Raw genomic sequence first — 25772 nt, forward strand, 5'->3', positions numbered from 1 at the left:
AATTAATGGCTCATGTAGTTTCAGGTCTGTCTGAGAACTCAAAATTATAGGTTAAAAGTGAAGAAACCTGAGGCCTTGGGAGGTTTTAAGTGGCTGGCCTTAAGTTGCCTCCCATGTGGCAGAGATAGAACCAGAATCCATATCTTCTCTCTTCTAGTCATACAATGTTTTCCTCTATTGCCCTGTCTTTAAGAGAAAAACTTAAGGAAAGCCTGAAAAAAGCTGTCTCATGGTTTCACTCAAACAGGGAGAAAGGGAAGAAAGGAAAGAAGCAGGAAGACTCTATGCAAGTTCTAGAAATGACATTTCCAGAAAAAGAACAGCAAAGAGATTTTTTAGGCTTTTGTTATGATTAGTTATATGATAACCCCAAATCTTACTGCCTTTATCAGAGAGTAAAAACTCTGAAAAAAATTTTTTTTCCTGTCTCCTTGGTCTCAATTTACAATTTTGGCTAAATTTGTTTCAAAAATGGATGCTTAAAGCATGTAAAAAACTAAAAATACTATTCTTTTATCTTGAGTCTGAAGCTCAACATTGTATTATCTTAATTAACCTTTTGTTTCATGTACAATATCTGCTTACATCTCTAACTCAAATTAATAAGTATTTTTAATATAAAATTTAATACATAATATAAAATTCTACATCAAAATAAAAAGTCCTCTAAAGTTATTTTTTAATGTTGTGCAGAGACAAAAATGATTCTAGATGTTGTAAATGTGTCAGAAACGGACTTGTGTGCTTAATACGGTTGCCACTAGCCACGTGTTATTATTTACATTGAAGTTAGTTAAACTAAATAAAATTAAAAATTCCATTTCTCATGTGCATTACATACATTTCAAACGCCCCATATCCACATGTCGCTAGTGTCTACCATATTAGTGCAGGTACGAAGCATGCCCATCACCGCAGAAAGTTTTACTACTGTAGGTGGTTATACCAGCATTGTGACAAAATCACGAGAAAGAATAAAGAAAATTAATTTCTATATTCCTCTCTCTGTTGCTCCCTAAATTTTTAGCTGTTGACTAAAAACTTAGGGTATAGACAAGAGACCAAATGATGAAAAACTGTAAGTATTAATGGAAAAAGTCACCATATTTCTAGGGAAATCCTATTCCTTGATTATACATTATCAAGGGAAGATGAGAACTGACATTTAGCATCCTCTAATTGTCTATGCAATATGTTTTCTGGAATCTTCCCTATTTAAAAATCACTATCAAAGATATCTTTTATATCCTATATATTCCAAGACACATAGAATAATTGTTAGGAAAAAGGAAAAATACTGTAACAGGATACCTGTAAAAAAAATACTGTAACAGGATACCTGCAAATTTTTGAGAACAGAAAATAATAAACATGCTAACATTATATTGCACAGTGAAGAATGTTCAAACCCCCACAGGAGAAGTAGCATGACCTGTGTAAAAAGCAATGATTTTAGCTCCATTAGGAGCTTTATAATTTCTTGGATTTCACTCCTTAAATGCTTACTATTGAAATATGTGTGGAGAGTTACACGGGCCTGCCTATATGACGTGTTCGAGGCACCCCTTAAGGATGCTTATCTCTCATAGAAACTCATTTCACATCTCATCAGTTATAAGTAGGAGCTGGGGAAGCTGGTTTCTCATTTCTCTGAGTTAGGAATACAAACACAGAACTAACAGAATAAAGGATGATGAATTCTCCCTCATGAGCCTAGCTCAAGCAATCCCCAATTCTGGAAATGAAGCCAGCCTTCTGTACTTTTCCACAGGACACTCAGCAAAGTGAACACTGTGACATATTTCAAGGGTATTTTAGGAGTTTAGGGGAAATACGCCAGGTGCGTTTGTGCCAGGTATGCAGGTATTGACTGAGCGCGCGATGCTGTTTTGTCTTTTGTCCAGCACTTGGCAGAGTATAGAGCTCTGCAGACTCCTAGAAAGAGATGCTTTAGACAGTAGTTTCAAAAGGATGCCAACATTTTAAACCTGTTCATGTGACTGAACAAGGAGATCAAGGGCTTCCCCTTCTAGATATCAATTGTAAACAGAAATTTACAGGTAATAGTATTATGTGCAGAGATAAGAAAAAAAACTAAGAAAAAGACCGTCCAGAAGGCAAGAGTCCTTGTGGATGTATGTTTAACTCTGCTGTTTCTGAAACAGGAATTTAAAAAATCAAGCCATAACTTGGATCTGAGCAGAGTCAAGATAAAAATACAGCATTCCCCAAATACTTCAAAGGCTGAACTCGAATGTTTTTCCTCACAGTTATGACTAGGTAGAGATCATGTCACTTCCTAGATTATTTTAACTTTAACCAGATTACTGCATTCTGCATTCATCCTCAGGTTATGACTAAACATTACAAAATTCAGCTTCTGAGACACAAGGACAATGTCCAATCTAGAGTTCATCAGGACATACAAAAATAAAATACAATGAGCACGATAACATTCTCTAGATACAAGTACTTTTTTCCTTTTGAAAACTGTGGGGTGGAGTAAGAAATTCTTGTGACTAAGAGAATATGTTCTATGTAGGTCTAAAGCAATGTGTTTCCCCTGTGTAAGGTAAGCATAGTCATTGTGGCCTATGACTCCCTGCATTCCTCAAGTGGAAAATAACGGTTACGAGGTATTCATTTTCATTTAGCTTAGAAGTTACCTCCTAACTTATCATTATTGTTTTATTGTTTTCAGGATAACAAAAGAGTTTTATAAAGCTGGAGATTTAATTTAGGGAGCACTCTATATTCTTTTGTTTTGAGGGACACCGATAAAAAGCAACTCAATATTTCCTCACAATAATGTCTGCTTCGCATTTTAGTTCATATTTTAGAATATATTTCTGTATAATGTTTCGCATCTTTTAAAAAGCATTTCATATACACTATACTATCTGATTCCCAGAACTGCTCTATAAGAGATTATCTGATATGCTTTCTCAGTCCCATTTCGCATATGTGAAAACTGAGTCTCTAAATTTTAGTGTCTCACATATGATCCCACAGTCAGGAAGTAATAGAGCTGTTGTCAATGTGAAGAGCAGCTCTAACTCCCCTTAAGCCTACTTTTTAATCCTCAATAAAGTGCTGTATATTTTAAAAGAGAGATCACAGTGTTACTAGTGATAAGAACATAAACTCTGGAACCAGTTGATTGGAGTTTAGGTCCTGGCTCTGAGATTCTTTAATCATGTCACACTGGTCAACTTACTGATCCTCTGAGGCCTCAGTTTACTCATCTATGAAAAGGGAATAAAAATAGCACCCCCCCAACCCCAACCCAACAGCACTATTGATAAACTGCTGAGTGAGTTAATGATTACTTATAATAATGTCTGGCACACAGTGAATGCTCATTAGTGTTTGTTATTATTAAAAGGTTACTGCTCTCTCCTTAAATTTTTGTTCTTCTTATTTCTTTATATTTACTTTTAATTTTTGTATGCAAAATACAGAGCTGATTACCCAGGTAGCACTCAATAATATTTAGGAAAAATTAGTATTTCTAGAAAAAAAATATTTTCATATTTACAGAATGAAAATATATTTTCTAACATTTCATTTACCTTTACACTACTTGATTTTTTAATGACTTGACTGAATTAAAGTTTGGCTGTTAACATTTTCTTAAAGCAGCTTAGCTTTTGCAGCCATATTCTGTAAATGAATATCATCATATTTCTACAAGGAGGCTGAGTAAACTCTGAAATTACTGCATGATATATTTTATTATACAGTCTAACAAGACTGCTGTCAACCCACATGGTGTATTATGAGGATTAAAAAATGGAGTCCCCTCTTCATCATGATGGACTTAGATACTCCCCAGGGCATTTAGCTTGGCAGATTTAGCACAAGTATGATTTCAGCTCCCAATTATCCCTCTGGCTGGGTGCCCTTGTGCAGTGAACAGCCTGAACAACTGTATGCAATGGTCCTGTCTCCTACCACCCTTTGGATTACATGACTTTTTCAGCTGCAAACTGCTAAATGCTGCACTACAACAAAAACATTTGAGAATGGCATACCTCATGATACTTTTTCACGGTTTTCCCTGAATTGCACGTGCAGGACTTCCAGTTGACAGTTCCACAGCCACAATTTCCTCCACAGCGCTGCACGAGGAGGCAACGCGGAAAGAAGACCACATTGGTCAGCTTCAGCTCCTCTCTTAAATTGACTGAGTAATTCCTGGGAGTGCAACTGTAACGCTTGACATCATCATTGAGCCTGTCCAGGTCAACTGTAAAAAACACACACTGTGTAAGCAAGTGCACAATTGTAAGCAAACACTCGGCATGTGTTTTGATGAACAGAATGGGAAGATTCTGTGAGGGCAATCTTAACCCAGGGATTGAATACGTCCTTGGGATCTCAATTACTACCCCAAACACCAAAGGTGGAAAATCTAATTTCTCTTTTGATCCTATCTGCCCTTCAAAAAAAAAAAAAAAATCAACAAGAACAGCAATAAAGGACAATCAAAAAGCCCTCAAAAACTTGGCTAAATCTATATCTTGGCTCAAAGTTTCCTTGTTCCTTTATTTAATGCAAAAAAAAAAAAAATGTTCTGAGGAAAGAAAATGAAATGTTCAGCAATTTAAAATAATTGCCTTTATCTTTTAAAAAAATTGCTTTTTGAGTCCAAATAAATCCCGACTCTAAGCCATTACTTAAATATAATTTGAATTATATCAGGGACACATTAGGGACAATCACTCTAATATATTTAACTGGCAATGGAATTTTACAAGTAAATGTGAGAAAGAAAAAGGTTTCAGCTTTATTTTAACTCCAAGGTCAATCAAAAAGTCAAAAGAAATGGCATTTTGGGGGTTGTGAATATGATGCATATTTGTGCATTGGATCCTAGATGGCAGTATAGCTTAGTGGTTAAGTGTCGGGCTCTGCAGTAAAGCTATAGATGGCCTTCACATCATGGCTATGCCTCCTTTTAGTTAGAAAGTTACTCAACTGCTCCGAACCTCTGCTTCCTCATCTGTAAAATGTAAATAGTATAACTTTACCTATTTCACAGCAATATTTGAAAGATTGAATCTAGTGTGCATGGCACTCAATTAATGCTGGTTATTATTGTTCATCTTGATTAATTTTTATTTTTCCTGCATCTTTTTTTTTTTTTTTAAGTTAAATGGTCACGAATTAAAGGAAGAACAAATTTCAGGCCTTTCTCTTCTATTTCACTTTTGGCCATTATTTATGTCCAGGTGGTATGGTTCCTGGAACTTTTACGAATGAAGAGCATCACCTTAAATTTTCAAATTTTAGTCATAAATATTTACTGGAATTAAATTGTATTACTATATTACATACATTACATTTTAATTAGTGGTCTCAAAATCCATCTAATCATCCATCCACTTGGCATTCAAATCTTCTGACTGATGAGCACATACATGACTATCTTTTCAGAAGAATGCAATTTAGAAGAAAGTTCCTTGTCTGCATGGGTTCCGCACAATTTTCTAGTGCACCTCCCTTGTCACCAGACAGGCCACCACAGGAGAAATCTCACAAACGTTAGGCAGATATCATAAGGCTGACTCTGGACTCCAGCCCTAATAAATGTCTTAGTCTTAAACCAAAACCGCTTGAGGAGCAATAAAGTGTGCTCTATTGGAGTAGAGGTCAAAGTCTAAGGATGCTGTCAGTAGACAGCATTTGAGGGAAACCAAAAGAGAAGAAGGCACGAATTAGTGAAGAGTCCACTTAACCCCATGAAGTCAGCTGAAAGCCTGGCCAGTTGGGTGGACGACCCCTGAATAAAGAATTAAATGGCAATTGGATCAATGCCATGCTCTGAGTGCCTTTTCACATGTGCAACTATGCCTTGATTCTCAAGGGCAGGGCTTTTTCCCCAATTGTTACATGCTGAGCCCAGGACACTGTGGGGGCTGAATAAATGCTAAATAATTATTGTGCACATTTTATTGCTGTTTTTTTCTTCCTTTGTAAAGATATATCATAAGTTTAGCTATAATCAATCCAGATTTAAATTGAATGAACTCTGTCTTGGGAAAAGAAGCATTTTATCCCTGCTGAAGCACTGCAAATAACTGCAAGCAAAGCAGGAAGGATTACATAAATGGATTAAGAAGTGCAGCAATCATCCATTACAAGTGTCACCTTGAGATAAATACTGATGCTGGCCTGTGCATTACTGGGCTCACGGACAGGGCTGATGCAGAGGGCCAAGTCTGCTGCTTGTGATAATGGGAATATATTTTGTCTAACATCGTGGAGTAACGAGGTGCAATTAGCAAGAAGTTGTGCTGTGCAGGAAGTCAGAGAGGGATAGGTAGGAAGTAATAGCACCAAGTCTCTCTTTAGTTCAGCCTTCTGCTAGGCACCTTATACATATGACTATGTTTCATTGTTTCCCACCCTTTCCAGGTGAGTATTACTTACTCGAAGTGAAGAGTAAGTGGGAAAACTGGAATTGAAGTCCTTTTCCCATTGGCTCTATAGTCTTTACCACATCAAGCAAAGTGGGGGGGATGGCAGGTACCCAAAAGCTGAAGGAAGAACTCTGAACCCCCTGGTGCTGTATCAAGCTTTTCTGTAGGCTGTTGTACTAGGACTGGCATGGTGAATGGTTATATCCTTTTCTCCGGAATATATCCAAGCCAAATTGCAGTATGCCTTCTCCACAAGGATATAGCTAAATCTCAAAATGCCCTCAACAAACAAGAATATATACCTTACTCGCCTTGAAACCCAACTCTGCACGTTTAACAGTTTACTGACTAGCACTGGTTACTTCCATTTCCTACCTACCCGCCATGAAGAGATTTACAATGCTGTCAGTTTTATGCATCAATTCACTAATGTGACTGAGAACTGTGGCCCAGTGTGACTGCTGTAGAATCCAGCTGCCCTGCTTATCAGGGGATTGAAACCACCGAGGCACTCAATTTAGAGCTAGAACTAAAAGGTCTTTCTGACTGGACGCAAATAACTTCAAAGCGTGATTGCAGACTTTCTGCAGGGGATATTGAGTTTCCAGTCAAAGAAGAATAATTAGCAGTGCAGCGGAGCAAGGAGCCAGACAAGGGGCTGAGCTGCAATTAAGGTTTCTGGTACTTGGTACTTCGGTAGGAAAGGGAACTCTGGTATGAGCCTGCTGGGAGGGAGGGAGGCCAAGAGGTATAAATCTATGGAGAAGAGCTGCCCTTTCCTTCCCTGCTTCAGTCTCCATGGCGGAACATTATAGGGTAGCCAGGATGTTCCAAATTTAATTCAAAGGCACATTAATTTCATGTAATTTCCCTAGTTCACCCAGGTGTATATAATGTTATGTAATTCCTCTTTTGCTATCCTTTTGGATTTGAGCCTTCTTGCATTTTCATGGCTCTCTGACGTCAGTTAAGTTCTTGGGGGGTGTGCACTGACAATCTGTTGGAAAGTCTTGAAGGCTGCAGTGTCCTCAAAGCCTTCCTCTGGACACATACATCCAACGTGGGGCCCTGCACAGTGCAGCAGGAGCACCCTTCTTTCTGCAGCCCTGGCCTCAAAGCATAGCCTAGCCACTGAAGTTCCTTGGGCTATGATAGAAGTTCTGAGCTCTAAGCACTGGGATGGGGGGTGTATAAAGCAAGGGTATAGTGGAAAAGGCTCACTCTTGTTCAGTTTCTAATCTGTTAAGGCTTAGATGTGGGAGGAAGGAGAGTCAGAGTGGCCTTTTTGATCCTGGCCATCTGTATTTCTAAGTACAAGGTAACGTGAGATGTACTGCACATACATGATTGCATGTAAGCTCCACAAATGCTAAATAATAAATACCATTATTACCGTTCTTTTCACGGTTGAGAAAATTCAGCCTTTGAGAGGTTAAGAACAAAACTCTCCACAGCTACACACCCAGTCAGTGGTAGAGCCAGAGTTTGAATCCAGGCATTTTCATGCTTCATGCACTTATGAAACCCAGTCTGAAGATTTGAAGAAGAGTGCAAATAGCAGTTTCCGCGAGCCATGATGAAACCTTCCCACTAAAGGGACACTTGCTGTCCAAATGACTTGGCTTCTTAGGTTAGTTGATTGGCACTGATCTGCCATTTTCAAGATTTGTCATTTACGTATACCCAAGCATGTGCTCCTGTGCACGCATATTCATCTATTGGATTCTACTGGAAAAGGCCATGTTCTGGCTAACAAAACAGGCAACTATGAGAGAGCCTACCTTTTTCTTTGGTAGTGAGCAATATAATGAGTTTCATCTTTTTCACCTGAACTGAGGGGACTTTTATTTATTTATGATTTTCACTTTGTCCTGATTTCAAGAAGAAATCAGGACAAAATGCTCTCACTTACCTATAGTCTTTGTCATGAAAACCAGTTGGAGGTCCATGTAACAAGCTGGACTGATTGATAGCAATAATTTGTCTTTAGGGAAGATAAATGCTAGAATCTGAGAGATTCTTTCTATAGGACACATAAAGCCAACATGCATTTTCAGTCCTTGGTTGAGAATCTTCGTACTCAGAGGGCTCACTTAGGTTATATACAGATTTTCAACTGTGAGGATGGTCAGTGCTCCTGAACCCTGCATTGTTCAAGGGTCAACTGCATTATACTTCACATGCTTGACAAGTGTGGCATAGGTAGTGATCAGCTTATGACAAAATTTTAAAAGCCTTTTATAAATCGATCATTTCAATTTTTTTGAGAATACAAAAATCTATTGTGGAACAATATAACATCCTCACTTTGAATATAGGGAAGTACTTTTTTTCTCCACATACACCTTTAATTCACTGCTTTGTTTTGTTCAACAGGGTGGTTTCTTTGGGTCAGTCAGTCTCTGGATGTCAAGTTTATTGGTCAGCTTTCACTGTGCTGGTCTTTCATTGATGTTCATTGTACTATGTGTGTTGCCAGCCTTTTTTTTCTTGACCTTTCTGAGTCTGCTGGGATCTATAATTAAACTTCCGCATGTTCTTAGAGATAGCCAGTAATCATTTTGTAGCAACCAAATCCAGCCTTATGGTGCTAAAATTCTTTATAAACAACTCTTTTAGCAGGTACATACCAGCAGCCTATATATTAGTACACGTTTAGCACATGACATGATGATGGCATGAGAAAAGCAAGTGCTTGAAGCAAAATCATGCTTTTCTTATCAGCATTCATCATTGTTTTATTTTCTCTAGCATCTCAGTTTGATACCTCATGTTAATTTTCTACGGTCCAAGTCAAAAAGCATGTCCACCCTACATCTCCTCTGACCCTTTTGCTTATACTCTTCACACATTCTTTGGCTTTTATTATAGTGCTTACTTTGTAGACCTTGCTTTATCATTTTCTTTATTTAGAAGGTTTTCTTCCAATAAACTGTAATGTTCTAAGAAGCAAATTGTTAATCATCTTTTTCCCCTCCTCTCTGAGTGCTTTGCCTCTACTGGAAGGACTAAATGTAGGTTATTCAAGTCCGCCTCTTCTAAAACCATTTGGTTTCAAAGATTAGAAGCAGATTACTGCCAAAAGAAACACGTCTTTGTATTCTAAGCACATTTACCATTTTAGAATATTTGAAATAACTAATTAAACCAATAAAAAAATAAAATTACTATACACTCCTGGACAAGTGTTTCTGATTTTTTTAAAATAGCTATCTGTTGTGACTCTGAACAGATACCCATAAACAAGTTAAGATTACAAAAAGTTTGGGGCATTTATAGCCCAGATTTTCATTGCAAGGAATGAAATGACTAAACTACCTGAATGAACTGAACTATTGATGGTGTTAGGTTAGAAGTGAGAAACTGGGGTGCCAGAACCAGCTCTCTCTCATGTATGAACTATGATGAATGAAGATTACTGGTACCAAGACCCATGAAATCTAGAAGCAGTGCCACACAAGGTAGATGATGGCATGAAGAAGCCTGGTCCCTGACACATATCTCAAGCTACTCAGAAATATGTCCTTTGCCAAACACGGAATAATGTCACAATCTGTCATGTAAAGTGCTAAAATTTGACTAATGCTACTACACTAAATTTATGGTGCTTTGGGTGGGTGCGGTTGGTAAGGAGAATATATCAATAATTGCAGTATTTTTATATCAAACGACTGGGGGCTCTTAGCTTTTTCAAGGTTCATAAATTCCCAGGAGAAGTCTGTTCATCTTTATGGACATTACAACCTCACTGTGATTTTCAGATTCCATTTTCTATAAATCAGCACATAATTGTGAAAACTGCTTTCACATTTCAATCCCAATTTGGAGGTGCAAATAAATCTGGAAAGAACAATTATTTAATAACTTAATGAGGGAATATCAGGATATTTTAAACTTAAAATCATGAATTCCATGACCGATTTGCTGGTTTAATTTCTAAGGAATGGAAACATTTACCATTTGTATTTATATAAGTCAATCTAAATCACAGTAAAAAGTTCCTAGTTAGACAATTCGTAGTTTTCAGGGTGTAAAAACAGTTAATCAATAAGTGAATGGAAATGTACTGGGTACCTACTATGTGCCTGACTCTGTGAGAGATGCTTTCACAAAATCAAATCTCATTGAATGCTCACAATAAACACTCATCTTAGAGACTACTATTTCTCCTCGATAGATGTGGAAACTGAGATGCAGAGGAATTGTGGCTTGCCTAAATTCACTGGACGTATAATTAGCATATGACAAGTATGTGCTGAGAAGCGAATGGATGATTCCATGAATATCAGCCAGGCATGGAATTAGGCATGAAAGCAGCTGACACCATCATAAGGGAACTCTCTAAATTCTAGAACTCATGACCTTGGGAGATGTATGAAGCATATTTATGAAACAAAACATAAGAAAACAGTTTAGGAGATAAAAAATCAAGGAGATCTTTAAACATCTCTCTTTCTCTCATTTGTTGGAATATGAGTCTCTGGTCTTTAAACACCACTGAGCTCCCCCATGGCATGGGCTTTGCAGCCAACAAACTCAGATTCACATCACGGCCCTCTACACTTTGTAGCTGTCGCAAAATCTTTCTGAATTTGTTTCTTTTACCATGTAAAATGAGAATAATAATACTCTCCTGCCAAGGAATTTATTAAGATTGAATGAGTTATGAGTGTTTGAAGCATAGGGCCAAATGCAGGCTCTCAGTAGGTATGCCCCTACATTATTGCTGAAATGAGTAAAACGGATCAATGAAGTAAGGTTAAGAACAGATTCATCTAAACATCTGAGATTCTGCAATTGGTGATCGGCAAGGAAAAAAGGTCATGCCCACCTTGATCTAAATATCAGAAGGCAATGATCTTGTATGCCAGTATAATTTCATGGACCCTAGCACAGTCCTCTGTAAGTAAAGACATTTTGTGCACCAGATCTCCCAGCACCAGTAGTTTTGGTATGACCGTACATTCTAGGAAAGGTGTGCTTTATTTTGAAGTCCACTGGGGTAAAGAGAAAAGAGATTCTGGAGGGGCTCCCCACTGATTACAGAGAAAACAGGCATGGGAACCATAACACAAAACTATTTATCTTTAAGAATGACTGTTGTGGAAAAGGCACATCTGCTCACCTGGACACTAAAAGTTACCTATGATTTTCCATTGCCAAATGGATTTTTCCAATCAATTTGCATTTGAATCATATGCCTAGATGGGAGAAATAACTTTGATGACAAAAGTAGGATTAGCATATCCACAAAGATGGATGACCTCAACTAGGAGAAAAGCAGAGGCTACTCTGGCAGTAGGAGGAAAAACAGCTGAGAGGATCCTTGCCTCTGCGCTGAGATTTTCTTCAAACATTTTATGTGTGTTGCCCTCGAGGACAGATGCAACATGATAAACAACAGTATGGTTTTTATTAATGCTTTCTGGCAAACTGAGTGAGTGGGGAATCTAGATACTTAACAAATCCTATGGGTCATAAACAGTGGCTACAGTCAAAAAGAAAAGATTTGTAAAAGAAACATCCAGCCAGCAAGATAGTGCCATAAAGTTTCTGGGTAAATAGTATCATAGGAAAGTTTAGTACTTGGCAATTATTTTGTAAACTTTTAGTGAGTGTATTGATTATACAGATAGTTAAATTTGACAAGATTTGGATGCTCTCTGTAGGAGGCTCTCCAGATTACTGATGATTATCTTAGAGCCTTCCATGGAAGAAAGCAGAGGAGTTCACAGAAATACCTTGCTTCTGTGCAGAGTTTTGTATTCAAGTAATAATTATAGCTATCATTTATTGAAGGCCCACTAGGTTTTAGATGCTCTGTTATTATTAATTCTAACATACTTTGCAAAGTGGTTATAATTAGAGCCATTTAATAAACTTCAGAAAACAGAGGGTCTATAAGTGACTTCTCCAAGGCCACTAGTCTTAGGATTTGAGTTAGAATCTCATTACAAGTTTATGTGATTACAAAGTCCATGTTCTTCCCACCACAGCATTCTTTTTTTTTTTGCTCCATTTCTGTCAAATATGCAGTAAATAATTTTAGTATTGATAAAGAAAGCTTTTACTTGGTGTATACCACACGGTTCAGGAAACTCAATAAAGCTAACCCTCATTCAACATTAGAAATTATAAAAATAAACCCCTTTTGATTTAATGTCCCCAGTATCTGTCTCTGTTTAATTTACAGATAGGTAGTTACAGAAGAATGATATCTCAAGACTGACTTATCTGACTCATCACTAGTGTCAGCCAAGGGCTTTTTGCAAATTCTTACCCAGCTATCGAATAGGCAGTTAAAGTTACAAACATTCAACTTGTGGTGACTTCAGCTTTTTTCTAAAACGTATTCATATCTTATATAATTCTGAAATTACTTTCTACATTCTATAGCACTACTAAAAGAGCAAAACTGTATATTCCTGGTTAGCATGCAGGGGCATGACAAAAAAACAGCTATAAATGACTACTTTAAAAATAAAAGATATTCTGACCTAAGAGAATTCAGAACCAATTCAAATATTTTTATACAAAACATATTTATTTTATTTAATTCTCAGTTTCTTCTGCCTGTTAGTTACCTGTAAATAGTTCGCAAATTAAAAAGTCAAGTGTTTTAGATCTTAGAGAAAAATAATATCATTTAAAAAAATCATATATTTGGTATTGTATCCTTGGAAATAGGTTCATAACTATCTTAGAGTTATAACATCAAACCATTTAAAATCTGTAAAAATTGTATTCTCAAACCTTATCTTTTGGAATCAATTTAATATCAATATATTTGCTCTACTCAATATTAAAATATAATTTTTTAAGAAGAATACATGGTAACTCTTTTGTAAAGTGTAATTATAGATCAAAACTATTAATTTGGAATGCCTAAACAATTATCTCCATATTTTTATCACAACACTTAACCTGTGAAAACAGCCTTTCTCTTTGCTATTATGTGTTGGCTGTTTCTATGCTAACCACACTACTGTCCTGGAAAGTCAAGTTGCCCTAGAATAAGTAAAAAAACAGATCTTACATTGTTAATCTTTATAAATTGCTTCTCAATTAATGCCCAGTCTAGTAGAGCTTAGGGCCAATCATTTCTTAATCATTTAGAAATGTCAACTTTCATGTTATGAACTTGAATATATAAACACTGTCCCCAAGTTCAAACGTATGTGTTTTAAAGCAATCATAAAATAGTGTCAGTTAAACTACAATGGTCATACAATGATTCAGAGGGTAATATACAGCTTGTAAAACATCCACATGATTTTTTACCTAATATATGCAAATCTTTGGTATCATCAACATGTGGTATCATTATCAGAAGAAGTAAATGTAACTTGAAACAATTTTTTTTTTTTTTAATTTGGGGCAGCTTTGAGGTTAAAAGCATAAGGCTGAAATTATTGGCAAAAATTGGGTTTGAGAATTGCAGTTATCTACAGATTTCAATTATCCATGCTACTCTTTTCTCTATTACCTCCTAGATAACTGAAAGTTGAATATATTAACTTATTGTGTTATCTTGGGTCTAGAAGCTCTTACAGACAAGTTGGAGTTTATCTATTACTTGTGAAGTTAAAAAAAGTAGACCTTATGCACTGAGTTCTGGCTTCAATACTTGGCAGTGTAATAAGTCTCTTTTCTCTCCCTCTTCTCCCCAACCTTTTACTGTCCTCTTGCTTCTCATTCTCAACTCTCTTCTTAAAGAGAACTAAAAACTCACTATAACCCAATTTCCCTTCAAATAAACAATAGAAGCAGAGCATACAATTTAATTTTAAATATTAACTGTTTCTACCTCATTACATAAGTTCTTCATCCAATGTGTTTGTGTTTTATTTTAGAGTTTATAAAACTCTGTGTTTGACCCTTTGACATTTAAGAGTCATCTTAGAATCTTACTCTCTGATAGCAAGAAAAATGTCACTTTCGATCAGTTTGAGCAAATCAGAAGAAGGGTAGCTCAATAGATAGTCATAAATGACATTTGCTTCTGCACGTCATTAAAAAATTATTATACTGATAATAGGAAGTATTTTGTAGATCTTATAAAGTTCATGTTTTATTTGACACCTAATGGTGGCGCCCAAGAAATAATGGGCCTCCATTTTCTATAACTATTTATTTGTCTGTTTTCATTTTTTATTCACTGTTCCCTTTCTTATACATCAGAACACAAACCATGAATTTGTATTTTTAAATCTAAAACCTGAAAATAACAGCTGAAATATTAAACCTGATTTCCTTTGCTTTTGTGATACATGCAGGTAGTTCAGCATCACTGAAATGATAAACAATTAAATCTGCACAGTTAGACAAGTGCAGAGACAGTGGTGATTTGCCAGTGTTAAATGAAATGGTATAGATCTGTCTTAGGATCATTTTAAACAAGAGATTAAGAAATGGAATCTAAGTCAACAGGGGAGAGAATTGTTTATTCTTTCAAAAAAAAAAAAAGTAGAATGTCGCCTTGAATGCTCTTACAAGGCTTTTTCAGTAACCAAATGCATTCTTAATAAAGCTATGCTCCTTAAACTATGGTATGGGTTTCTATAAACTTTAGAAATATACTAATGCTTGATTATTAATATTTTCAATTCCACAAACATTAATTGAGCACCTAAAATGTGTCAGAGACTGTGCCCGGTGCTGGAGATACAGGATGAACAATCTCTAAAACAGTATCTCTCAACCCTGGCTTTTCTAAGGATACATCTCAATCTCCTAGGAACCATAAAATAACCTCAACTCTAGCCCTACCCTCAAAGATTCTGAGTCAGTGTGTATGGGATGGGACTAGGCATTTGTAGTTTTCAAAGCTCTTCAAATGATTTAATATTCAGCAAGAGTTGATACACTTGTCATAAGTCATAAGACCATATTCCCTTAAAAAATCAAAACAAAACAAAAGTACAATAGTAATGCAGTAGCTAGACTTATAAATGTGTGGCATCCAAAATACTCTAAACTTTGTCTAGAGTGATGCGCTTCACAGAAAGAAGACAAGGGACAAGGAAGGCTTCGCCAATGAAGCAATGCAAACATATTTCAGAATTTTAGGCAGCTATAGCTAGTTAATATTTCTTAAGCAACTACTATGTGTCAGGTGCTTTTGATGGCACCACTAACAATTCTCAGAAGTAGATGATACTTATACATGTTTGCAATGAGGAAACTGAAGCTCAGGAAGGTTGAATGACTTGCTAAAAAATCACAAAACTTGTAAGTGGCAGGGTTAGGATCTGAACCCAGACACCCTGCCTCAAACTCAACATAATTTCTGGGGAAAAAGTAAAAAATTTAGATAATTTTTAAATTTTAATATTTCCTAAATAAATAAATAAATAAATAAATAAATGCCAATAAACAGGTGCTCTTTGAATAGTTGTAGTGGTTAAGATATATGACGACAGATTCACATTTTATTATTTCTTTGTCCAACATACTTTTTAATATTTTTATTGGGTTTTCAAAACAGTATAAATATTTTATTTTCCTTCAAGTTACCTAATAGATATCCAAAAAGAGCAAATCCTTACAGAAAAACAATTTCTCCTTTGAGTTGAATCCAATCTGAGGCCTGGGGAGATTTAGTTGGAGAGTTACAGTGATGTGTGTATGAGATATCTCTACAACATTAGGGCCACCAGTGACTCTGCTGTCCCCCTTTAGCCAGGCATTTTAAGCATGTAAGATTATCACCTAAACCATAAGCAGCAGACCCAGGCAGGAGTTAACTAACTAGTCGTTTCGGTCCACATGTTCTAATACGTTGTGCTTACCAACATAAACATTATCTATTAAAGTAGCCCGGCCCACATTCCTTAAAAATATCCCTGATTTTACACAGTATAAAGAGACAAGCTGTATTTTAGCTAAATGCCTTCACATCTATGATGCAAGCCAGCCTGGTAAGACTTTTAGAGAAAATTTTAATAATAACAAATCTTATCAAATAAAACAAGGATATAATCAACTATAAATTTCAATTTATTCAATAAGAGGAAATTTAAAGTTATTTCTCTATTAATTTGAGTTAAACATTCAAATGAACATTCTCATCCTAGGATCCTATCATTCAGATATAGGATGAAAATATTTTCTTTTTAAGAGTTTAAGTATTATTATTTTAACTTATGATATTTATTCTGCCTGAATGTTCATCTCTTCTTCTCTCATTATAATTTCCTGAATCTCAAAGCTGAATATGTGCCTTCGTATACCTCCAAACTATCCCAGACTTCTTTGCTTCTTCATAGAACATTTACTTCTCATGAACCACTCAGGGCACCAAGCATATAGTACTTCTTCATAACAAAATTGTATAATGGCCACTGAATGAGTAGAGTTGAAATCCACAAAGAGTTTTGATCTTTGCTTTACCAGGAGCCTGTCCACCAACACTGAGTCCTGGGCTAAATTAATATTCATTAGAGATGCACAATAGACTATTACACAAAGCACTGCTACTGGAGGCAAAAGCCCATGATTCTCTTTTCCTCTCCATTGCTAACTAGGAGGCTTTGCCAAATTATTTACTTCACCTGGCTTTCGTTACTTCCACTGTTTGCAGTGGGGTTAATAATGTTTTACTTGCCTAGAAGCACAAAGCTCGTTTAGATAATTTTATAAGGTCTTTTCTAGCTCTACGCTATGACAGACCTTTGACTGAATCAAATCTTTCTTACTCCCATATAAACAACACAGTCTGGGCAAAACATAGAACTTTATAAGAAGGTGCTGTGAAAAGATATGTGATAACAGACTGATGATAACCATCTGATTTAAGTGAATTAAATACATTGCATTGCTAATCCTTACTTATTATTACTATTAACACTCTTATCTGCTTATGAAGAACCTCCAATGTTCTGTTTCTTACCTTTTGACTTCCTGTCATGGTATGACCTGCCTCGATAATGAGGGGTGTCCAAATACAGATTCTCAAGATCTTCTTGCCATGATTCGGGATTGAAGTGCTTGAGCAGATCTTCCACAGTATCAAATTCTGCAACTGTTTTGTCCAGAGCATCCACAGTGAGAGTGGGATCCGTTACTGATGGAGAGTGATAGGATACCCCCTAAGAGTAATATACAGCTCAGTGTACTCAGAAAAAGCCCATTGCTATGAAACACAACAGTCATACAACTATATGGAAGGAACATAAAAAGGATTCTGATTATAAGACATCATATGTGTAAATATCATGCTCTAGTACTATTTCTAAATAAGAGCGATTAATTGATAAATGACAATCGTTCACTTTTTTGCAAATCAAAACCAGGAAAATCATATAACTTCCACTTCATCTGAACCGCAATCATTAAAAAAGACATGGGCTAGATGGAAATATTAAAACTAAGTCATCCAATTTCCTGATTCAATGTCACAAATCATCCGTATCCATATCAACAACTAATGATGAGCAATTAAATTCTGAACTCCTTCCATGCAAATTTTGCATAATCCATTCCATTCTACCATATTTAGCCTATACATCCCCTCTTTACAGGTCACTTAGCATTGCTAGTGATGTGTGAGCAGAGTTTGAATCTATTCTGAAGACAGCTTGATAAAATTTGACACTTTAACCAGCTTATTTACTGTCAACGAGGATAATCAACCATGATGGTTCTCTTAAGAGTGGAAAATTCACATGGGAAGCATATGTTTTGCTTTGTTTTTTAAGTGCTGTAGCTTCCTAGTGATCGCAGTTGCCATTAAAACATTGTCAGGAATCTTTTAAATGGGGAATCCAATATCACTAAAAGTCTGGAAAGGATTATGTATTTTGCCATAGAATATATCCCCACATAAATTTCCAAGTGCTTACTTCACTAACCCTTGTACAATCTAGAGGTAAATGAGCCATGATTCAAACATCTCTGTAAAAATTCATGACCCATTAACAAGGAAATAGAGAACACACAGTCTCAAATGATTCCTAAATGTCTTTAAAGAAACTGCCAAACAAATAAGATCCCCCAAGGGCAAATATCTCTTCTCATTATAGGAAAATGTAAACTTGTGTTCCTGAAACTTAATTGCAGTATCCTACTGAGAAATAATATGTGCTATAGAGTCACAGAAAGCAAAGCCCACATTTATATTTTCACTCTTAGGTAATGTTTTCTCTCTTTAGCCAATCAAGGCCCAAAGATTCGTAAGAGATTCGATGATCACTTGCTCTGACAGGAATGGTCCCTCTTTAGCAAAACTAAGTGTGTAAGGACATTAACCTACCACTAGTGGCATTTAGGAACAGATTTCAAGTATGAGCTAGTGAGAGAGGGGAATAGGATTTGGGGAGTAGGATGGGAGACATGAAACAGATTGGTGAAGGTGTTAGGCCAGCTCTTTAGGGCTGCACACATGCACATGAGTGCATGTGTGTGTGTGAGATATGTAAGCTGAATCCTGATTGAAGCACCTAGTTCTATCTTTCACATCTCTCTTGGAATCAAATGCTAGAGGTGAATAATACTTAGATTCTGCACAAAAATCAAAATTCCCATTCAAATTGTACTCTGGAGAATCTACTGTCTACCTGGCTTATATTCACTAGATGATTTATAATTAGCTTTGCATCACAATAATATAGGTCTAAAATAAAAAAAAAAAATAGCAAAATGAGCTGGCCAAATTTAGGTGCATGGCAGACTATAAAAGCTTTGAAATTAAAATACTTCCTTTAGTTTTAAAAATAAAAGCAGGTATATCAATTGAGACATTCCAACACAAGCAAAATGGCTCTCGGGAACTCCTGGCAAAATGTTTCCTAGGGTCACTCCAAACTACGCTTAGGATGTCATGTTCATCCAGATAACTCTTCAAGAGAAAGCTGTAGAGGGGCTCCTAGTCCTTGAGGGGGAAGTTTGGGTTTGCTCTTCAGACTAATGTTAAAAGAGCATTAACATTAGTCTGAAGAGCAAACCCAAACTATAGAGAAAATTGTCCTTATATATGAGCTGTTTGTCCTTTAAGACTGTAATTTCTGCGCTTAGGTCAGGAATGGGTAGACAACTCTAAGCTGTCATGTCTAAGAAGCTTGAGAAGCTGGAGAACTGCTTGACAGAATAGTACATTAGGTCCTGGTTGCAAAAGCTGCCTCTGGCATCTACCTTCAATTGTCAGTCTAAGGCTGATAACTGTCCAAGCCTCCTGCCTAGCCTCGTGGATCCATGGCCTCACCTGCTTTATTTTAATTTTCACCTGCCTGACAATGATTGCTTACACTTAGCTATGTTCAGAATGTGCATTCTGGACTGTCGAAACCAAACAAATAAAATACTCTAAATATCACTATTAGAGACCTCTCTATCTCTGCATCAGATCTTGTTGTTCTGGTCCAGCAGCCATATCAGGTAAATTAAATTGTCACAGACTCCAGAGCTAAAGAATCCTGCCATCTGAGGGAATTAACAAAAAAATCTCCCAGAGGGCAAAAGATAGCATATCAGTTTTGGGGAAAAAAAAAAAAAAATCAACTCCACTGACTCAGCCACACTGACCCACTTTAGAACTATGGATAAGCTTTCTCCATGCTCTTGACCTTTTAATGAAAAACTGCATTTATTATCTTGTATTTTATTGCTACATAAGTGCTACTCTTAGGATTGGTGAAAACAATGTCTGTTCTTTCTGTACAAAGCAGATAAGTAGAAAGAATACTGAGAAATGACTAAACTTGGAGAAAAAATTAGGGGCATGAACCATTTTACAGTTTCAGTGTGAGTTATGTTTTATTTCCAAGTCAAACTGAACACATGCCTGGTTTGCACTTAAGTTATCTTACTGTAAACATTGGGAGTTTTTATGTCTGAAAAGATCCTTGAAACGCAAAGGTTAACAGCTTCCCCTGGAATATTCAAAAAGCTATTTCAAAATTCCCCACTCGAGCTTGGCCGTGGACCAGTTTGATACATTTGATGTGTCTGGACTGTTCTTCGGTTGGAATGTTCTGCTTTGAAACTGATAAATACTTCAGCCATAGTCTACCCCATGTTCCTACGAGCATTAGTATTTCCTGAAAACTTTCTGAAAGAGGAAAAAAAGGCATCTGACATAGCCCACTATAACCTAAATGAAATAAAAGAATACACGATGCTTGAGATCTGGCTTTTGGTCAAGGCATAGGTCCTTAATTCAGTTGACACTGTTCTGGGTTGACCTTGCTACTCCATCAGTTTTTTTCACTGGCAACAGAAAAATAAGTTACTTACTGAGATAGAGCTTGTGACTGACTCCCAGTTGGTCTCTGAGGCTGCCACAGGTTGGAAATCTTCCTAGAAGGCAAAGAAAGATCCATGTGAGTCAATCAAAACCTCTGTTCAATTCACTACATGCAGAGTTTCAACATCTCAGCCATCTGAATCTTTTTCCAACTAAGTGACAACAGAAATAGGGACTACATTCTTGCTAAACAGGTCATCATTTGTCTTAAGCACTCTTCTCAAGAACCCTTCTCATTCAAGACATGGACTGCATTCACATTTACTTATCAGCACTGGTGAGATGGAAAATGTGTAGATAGGAGTTCAAAGTTTAACTCAGCCACCTATTGGCTGTTTGATCTTAGGTAAACTCTCTAATCCTTCTCTTCTTTATCCGTAAAAGGATGGTATGGGATGCTTAAATTACAGGGTTGTTTTGAGAATTGGATGCATTAATTATGTAATTATAACTCAAACTTAATAAAGTGCTTAAAGAATAATAATAATTATTATTGGTATTAATGTTTAGTTGGTTTGAACTAGGTTCTGCATCATGTTCAATCCTGCCTGCTGAGCTAGTCTAGAATATAAGCGATCTTTTCAAAGATAAATTAACTGACAAAGTACTATTCCTGACTCTATCAAGAAATGCAGGAAGAATGGAGGGAGAAGACGGTAACTGTGGGAATGACAAAGTACTACCCACTGGAAAGAAGGTAAAGGGCAGACCTGAGAAAGTTATTTATCTCAGAGAAGCCATAAAGGATATGTGATAGCAATGGACCTCAGAAAAAAACAAAACAAAAAAAACAAAAAAAAACTTCTCTTAAAAGGCAAGCTTCTCTCCAATATGTATGTGACTTTTATGTTAATTACTCTAGCACCAATAAGTTTAAAAAACACGATGGGAAGAAAAGCTGATTCTACTATTTTTACATGTCACACATGATTTCTTGATCTTGTTAACATAAATTACCTTGATAAATTTCTTCCAGCCTGTTCCGGGAGCAGGAGATATTTTAAGATATTGACAAGGAAAATTCAGCCACTCATATATAAGGACTTATTTACCCAGGTATACTTACTGAATGAGAGCTAAGTATCAGAACTAAATTTCTTTAACACTTTGAGGAGCTAGAAGTACATTTGTTAATTGCTCATGATGAGGCTGGTTTATATATAAACATCTGTGTTGAAGAAAATTTTAGTTGTTTACCAAGAAAGAACAGAGTCAAATGTAGGGTTCAAGGAATGAACATCTATTGAAAACTGGTTGGACATCATTATTCTAGTCTCAACCTCATAGAAGATAGAAAAGAAAGAGAAAATGTGGTTTCTGTAGTCTGAAAGATAGACTACATATGAAAAGGACACTGAATTTCCACAGCAGAAAGATATGTGAAAACAAATGAAGGTTGGAATTTATATGAGTCTTCATAAGCTGGTAAGCAGGTGAAACTGGATAGGACAGCCAACGACTTCTCTATGTCTTGAAGAAACTATTGGTAGGAGGATATATGCTGAATAAGACAGACATAAACAATCCTTAGATCATATAATTTTCATTTTCACTCATTCATTATTTGTTAATCACCTACTATGGGATACATTCTAAGCTGAGGGTAGAATCACAAGGAAATGAGAAAGTATCCTTATTCTCGAGGAGTTCAAAATGTAGACACTTAAACAGGTAAAATAAACTCCTGCAGGTGCTCTGATACCAGACTGATCAGAATACCATGGAAGGTAGTATAAATTCCACCTGTGGAGGAAGTGGGTTTGGAAAAATTTCATATTAGAAGGTGACTCTTAAGCTGAGTCTTCTAGACCCATATAAATAGATTAATAAGTACATGTTTACTTATAAAAAAAAAAGTAGGATAGAAGACTCAGTCAAAAAGAGAGTGATTCGTAGGATTGTAAATTGATAAAGCCGTTATGGAAAACAGGATATTAGTTAGTTTCAACAAGTCAGTGCAAATTCAGCCCTTGATTCCCTTACCTCCTGCTTGTGAACTATAATTGTAATATGTTCTATCCTAAAAGAAAAGAGCTGATATGTTGGTGACTTTGGTTCTCTCAGTCCATGCCAAGAATCTCTGCATTTTGGTGCTGTGGGTAACTTATTGAGGGTACCTAGGGATCCGATTCTCTCCCTTGAGAGATGAGCAAACTGAAACTCAGCAGGCGCAAACGAATCATTACTGGAGTTTGGACTAGAACCCTATTGTGCATCTCATAGTCACATGTTCTTTCCAACCCATCAAATAATATTATATATCATCTTATAATTACAGTTATCTTAATCTTCATTGCCTTAATCTAATAATTAATTTGTATTATTATTAAAAATAATAACATTGTCAGCTTATGTCCTTTCATTTAAAGTAGTTTATAATTATATTTTGACAATGAAACTCATTATATGGCATTTTGAAATGGAATTCTCTCCCTCATTCTCTGCATTTTACTATTTGGAGTAGTTTTGAAAACATAGATATAATTCACAGATCTTCACTTTTTAAATAGCTTTGTATGCATAGTTTGGTTTGTATGAGAAAGTGTTATAGATTAGGAAGTTGGGGAGGTATGTAAAAATAAAATCTTAAAGTACATGAAAATGCAGATAGATATTTATATACTCAAAGCATGGAAGAGATATTTCTAAACATGAATGCAAAAGTCAAAAAACATAAAAAATTGATACACCTCACATAAGCAAAATGTTGTATAAATCCAAAACAATATCAAAAACAAAATTGAAAACATTATGACAAACAAGAAAACATACTTGTAATAGTTTAACAGATAGTTACCATTCTTAAAATAAACTCATAAATCAAGTTTATAAAAGAATACATTCCATATCATACAATTTTGCTATAAACATGTACGGATATCTGATTATTAAGACTAAAAACATATTCACAGAAATACTGACATTGTTGGCACTAAATGATGGATGATTTTTATTTCTTTCTTTTTGTCTACTGTGAAAATTAATAAAGAAGACCTCTACCGAGATTGGATTCAGAAGTGCCTGTAGGAGGAGCTCTCATGCTGTCCCACTCATTCTTGGTTGCCCCAAACAGGAAGTCATGCTTTGCCAACAGGAAGATGTTTTCTATTCTATAGTACCACCCCAGCAGGAGGAATGAAGATTTTCTCCTCCCCGGGGAATAGCCCAGCCATTGAGAAACTGTCACAACCCACCTAATGAAAAGCCACAATACTTCAAACTCCCAGTTTCCTCCAATGAATTCTTCGTTTATAATTCCTCCCAGTTTCCTGTTTCCACTATAAAAGAACGTTCTTCTTCTTTGTTCTCTGGACTTGCCTGTGGTTTTCGCCATAGCCTGTATCTCCCGAATTGCAATTCTCTGCTATTCCTGAATAAACTCATTTTTGCTGCTAAAATCACTAACTTTTATTTTTAAGGTCACCTATATATATATATTCTAAAATTTTCATAATAAACATCTAGTTTTAACAAGAAACAGTAAACTTCTGAAACAACAATAGAAAAGAAAAAAATGAATCCAAGTGTGTATGAGCATTTACCCTTATGTGTTATGTTGTAATATTGAATGGTATTACCCATATATTCACTGGCAGATAATAAAAGCCTTCTTGTGGAAATGCTTCTCACCAATTACTAAAAAGATAATTATCAAAAAATGTAACATAAAGAATTCTAGAATGATCACATTTGGCTCCACCTAAATCATGAGTAATGCAACACAAACTTTTAATGTCTTTAAAAATAGTGATGAAAACATGCCATCATGGTCAGACAGGTATTTGTCTGGCTATTTGAGGACAATTTACTCACAGGCTGAAAGCAAACATAGTGAGGGATAAAATAACACTACAGATAATGAATGTTTTAAATTATAATTTTTGCCATTAAAGACTGAGGTACGAATGGAAATTTCCATGTTTTAAAAGAATATCACAAGATATTCTTGCTATCAGTCCTCTTGAGCTCATCCTAGAGGGCAGGTAATATAAGCTAACAAGCAAAAAGTCCACTCATTCCTCCACCAAGAGTGGTTTACATACATTTAATCATTGCGTACCTGCAATGGATACCTAAACAAATCCCTTTCCTATCTCTTGATAGTGGAGCTGGGGACACTTGTCTTTTGAGTCTCTGAAGACAGTTGTTGCCAGGCCAATATTCCAAACATTTGGGATGATTAATTGTACCACCTGTTCCTGGATCTCAGGGAGGAGGGCTGTTCACTTTTATCCTAGGTGATTATTCTGTACGTAATGAGCCATAAACTGTTCATTACTCACAGGAATGTAGTCACCCATCTCTTAAAACAAAACATATGCAGTTACTTGGAGTTTTTAAAAAGCTTTCAACCAAAACAATCTAACTTACCAAGGATGACTTATTTGGAAAAAGTTTTAAGAGACATTTGTCCAACTATTTTCCATAATTTTGAAAAATTTTCTTCCGTTTGCTGTTTTATATTCATTTCTTGGAGGAGAAAAATAAAAAAGTTCTTTCCTATTGTACCTGTGTTTCTTGACTGAGCTAATGCTTAGAGAGTTTCTTTTGAAATGCATAAGAAACAGAGGAATTTGTCAGAATACATAAAACAATAACAAATGTATACACTATCAACATTTATTCCTTCAATGAATTCTCCATTTGTTCATGATACTCTGCTCTGGTCAAGACTCACTGACAGAAACCCAAATAATGCTAAATGTAGAGGTCTGTGCCCTGGGATTACTCTATGGGGAAGATCCTTTAGAACAAAGACTTTTGATACTTCGGTACATGAATTTCTGGCATGCAGTCTAAGAAACGTACGTGGAAATAATAGCATTGTGATGTCCTAATGTCTAGAGGAACAGAATAAAGCAAAATTTAAAAACCCTTAGGATCAAACTCTATGATTCAACCAAACCTTTACAAGTATATTTCATTATATGCTCATCATCAAAACAGCTCTTTTTCAAGTAATATGAGAAAGGCTTTGCCTGGAGACCAGCTTTTATTGGCAATGTTTAATATAAGGATATCAGGAGTTCAAGAATCAATAATTAACACAAATCAAAGAGCATCTTTCAAAGGTAGAGAATTTGCCTGTAATTTTAATAACATAT

At 35.9% G+C, this 25772-nt stretch overlaps 1 protein-coding gene across 2 annotated transcripts in view; it reads right to left on the reverse strand.

Moving 5' to 3' along the window:
* Window positions 1-25772, reverse strand: part of PDGFD (platelet derived growth factor D) — a 219245-nt gene that overhangs the window by 7347 nt on the left and 186126 nt on the right. For both annotated transcript variants that reach the window (XM_015585956.2, XM_015585955.2), the window contains exons 4-6: window positions 20658-20720; window positions 17317-17515; window positions 4035-4249 (exon numbers count right to left, since the gene is read on the reverse strand). In XM_015585956.2, coding sequence (XP_015441442.1) covers window positions 4035-4249; window positions 17317-17515; window positions 20658-20720 — 477 coding nt within the window. The remainder of the gene's footprint in view (window positions 1-4034; window positions 4250-17316; window positions 17516-20657; window positions 20721-25772) is intronic.

This window comes from Pteropus alecto, unplaced genomic scaffold (assembly GCF_000325575.1).
Source record: "Pteropus alecto unplaced genomic scaffold, ASM32557v1 scaffold12, whole genome shotgun sequence".
In the NCBI taxonomy this organism is placed as follows: Eukaryota; Metazoa; Chordata; class Mammalia; order Chiroptera; family Pteropodidae; genus Pteropus; species Pteropus alecto.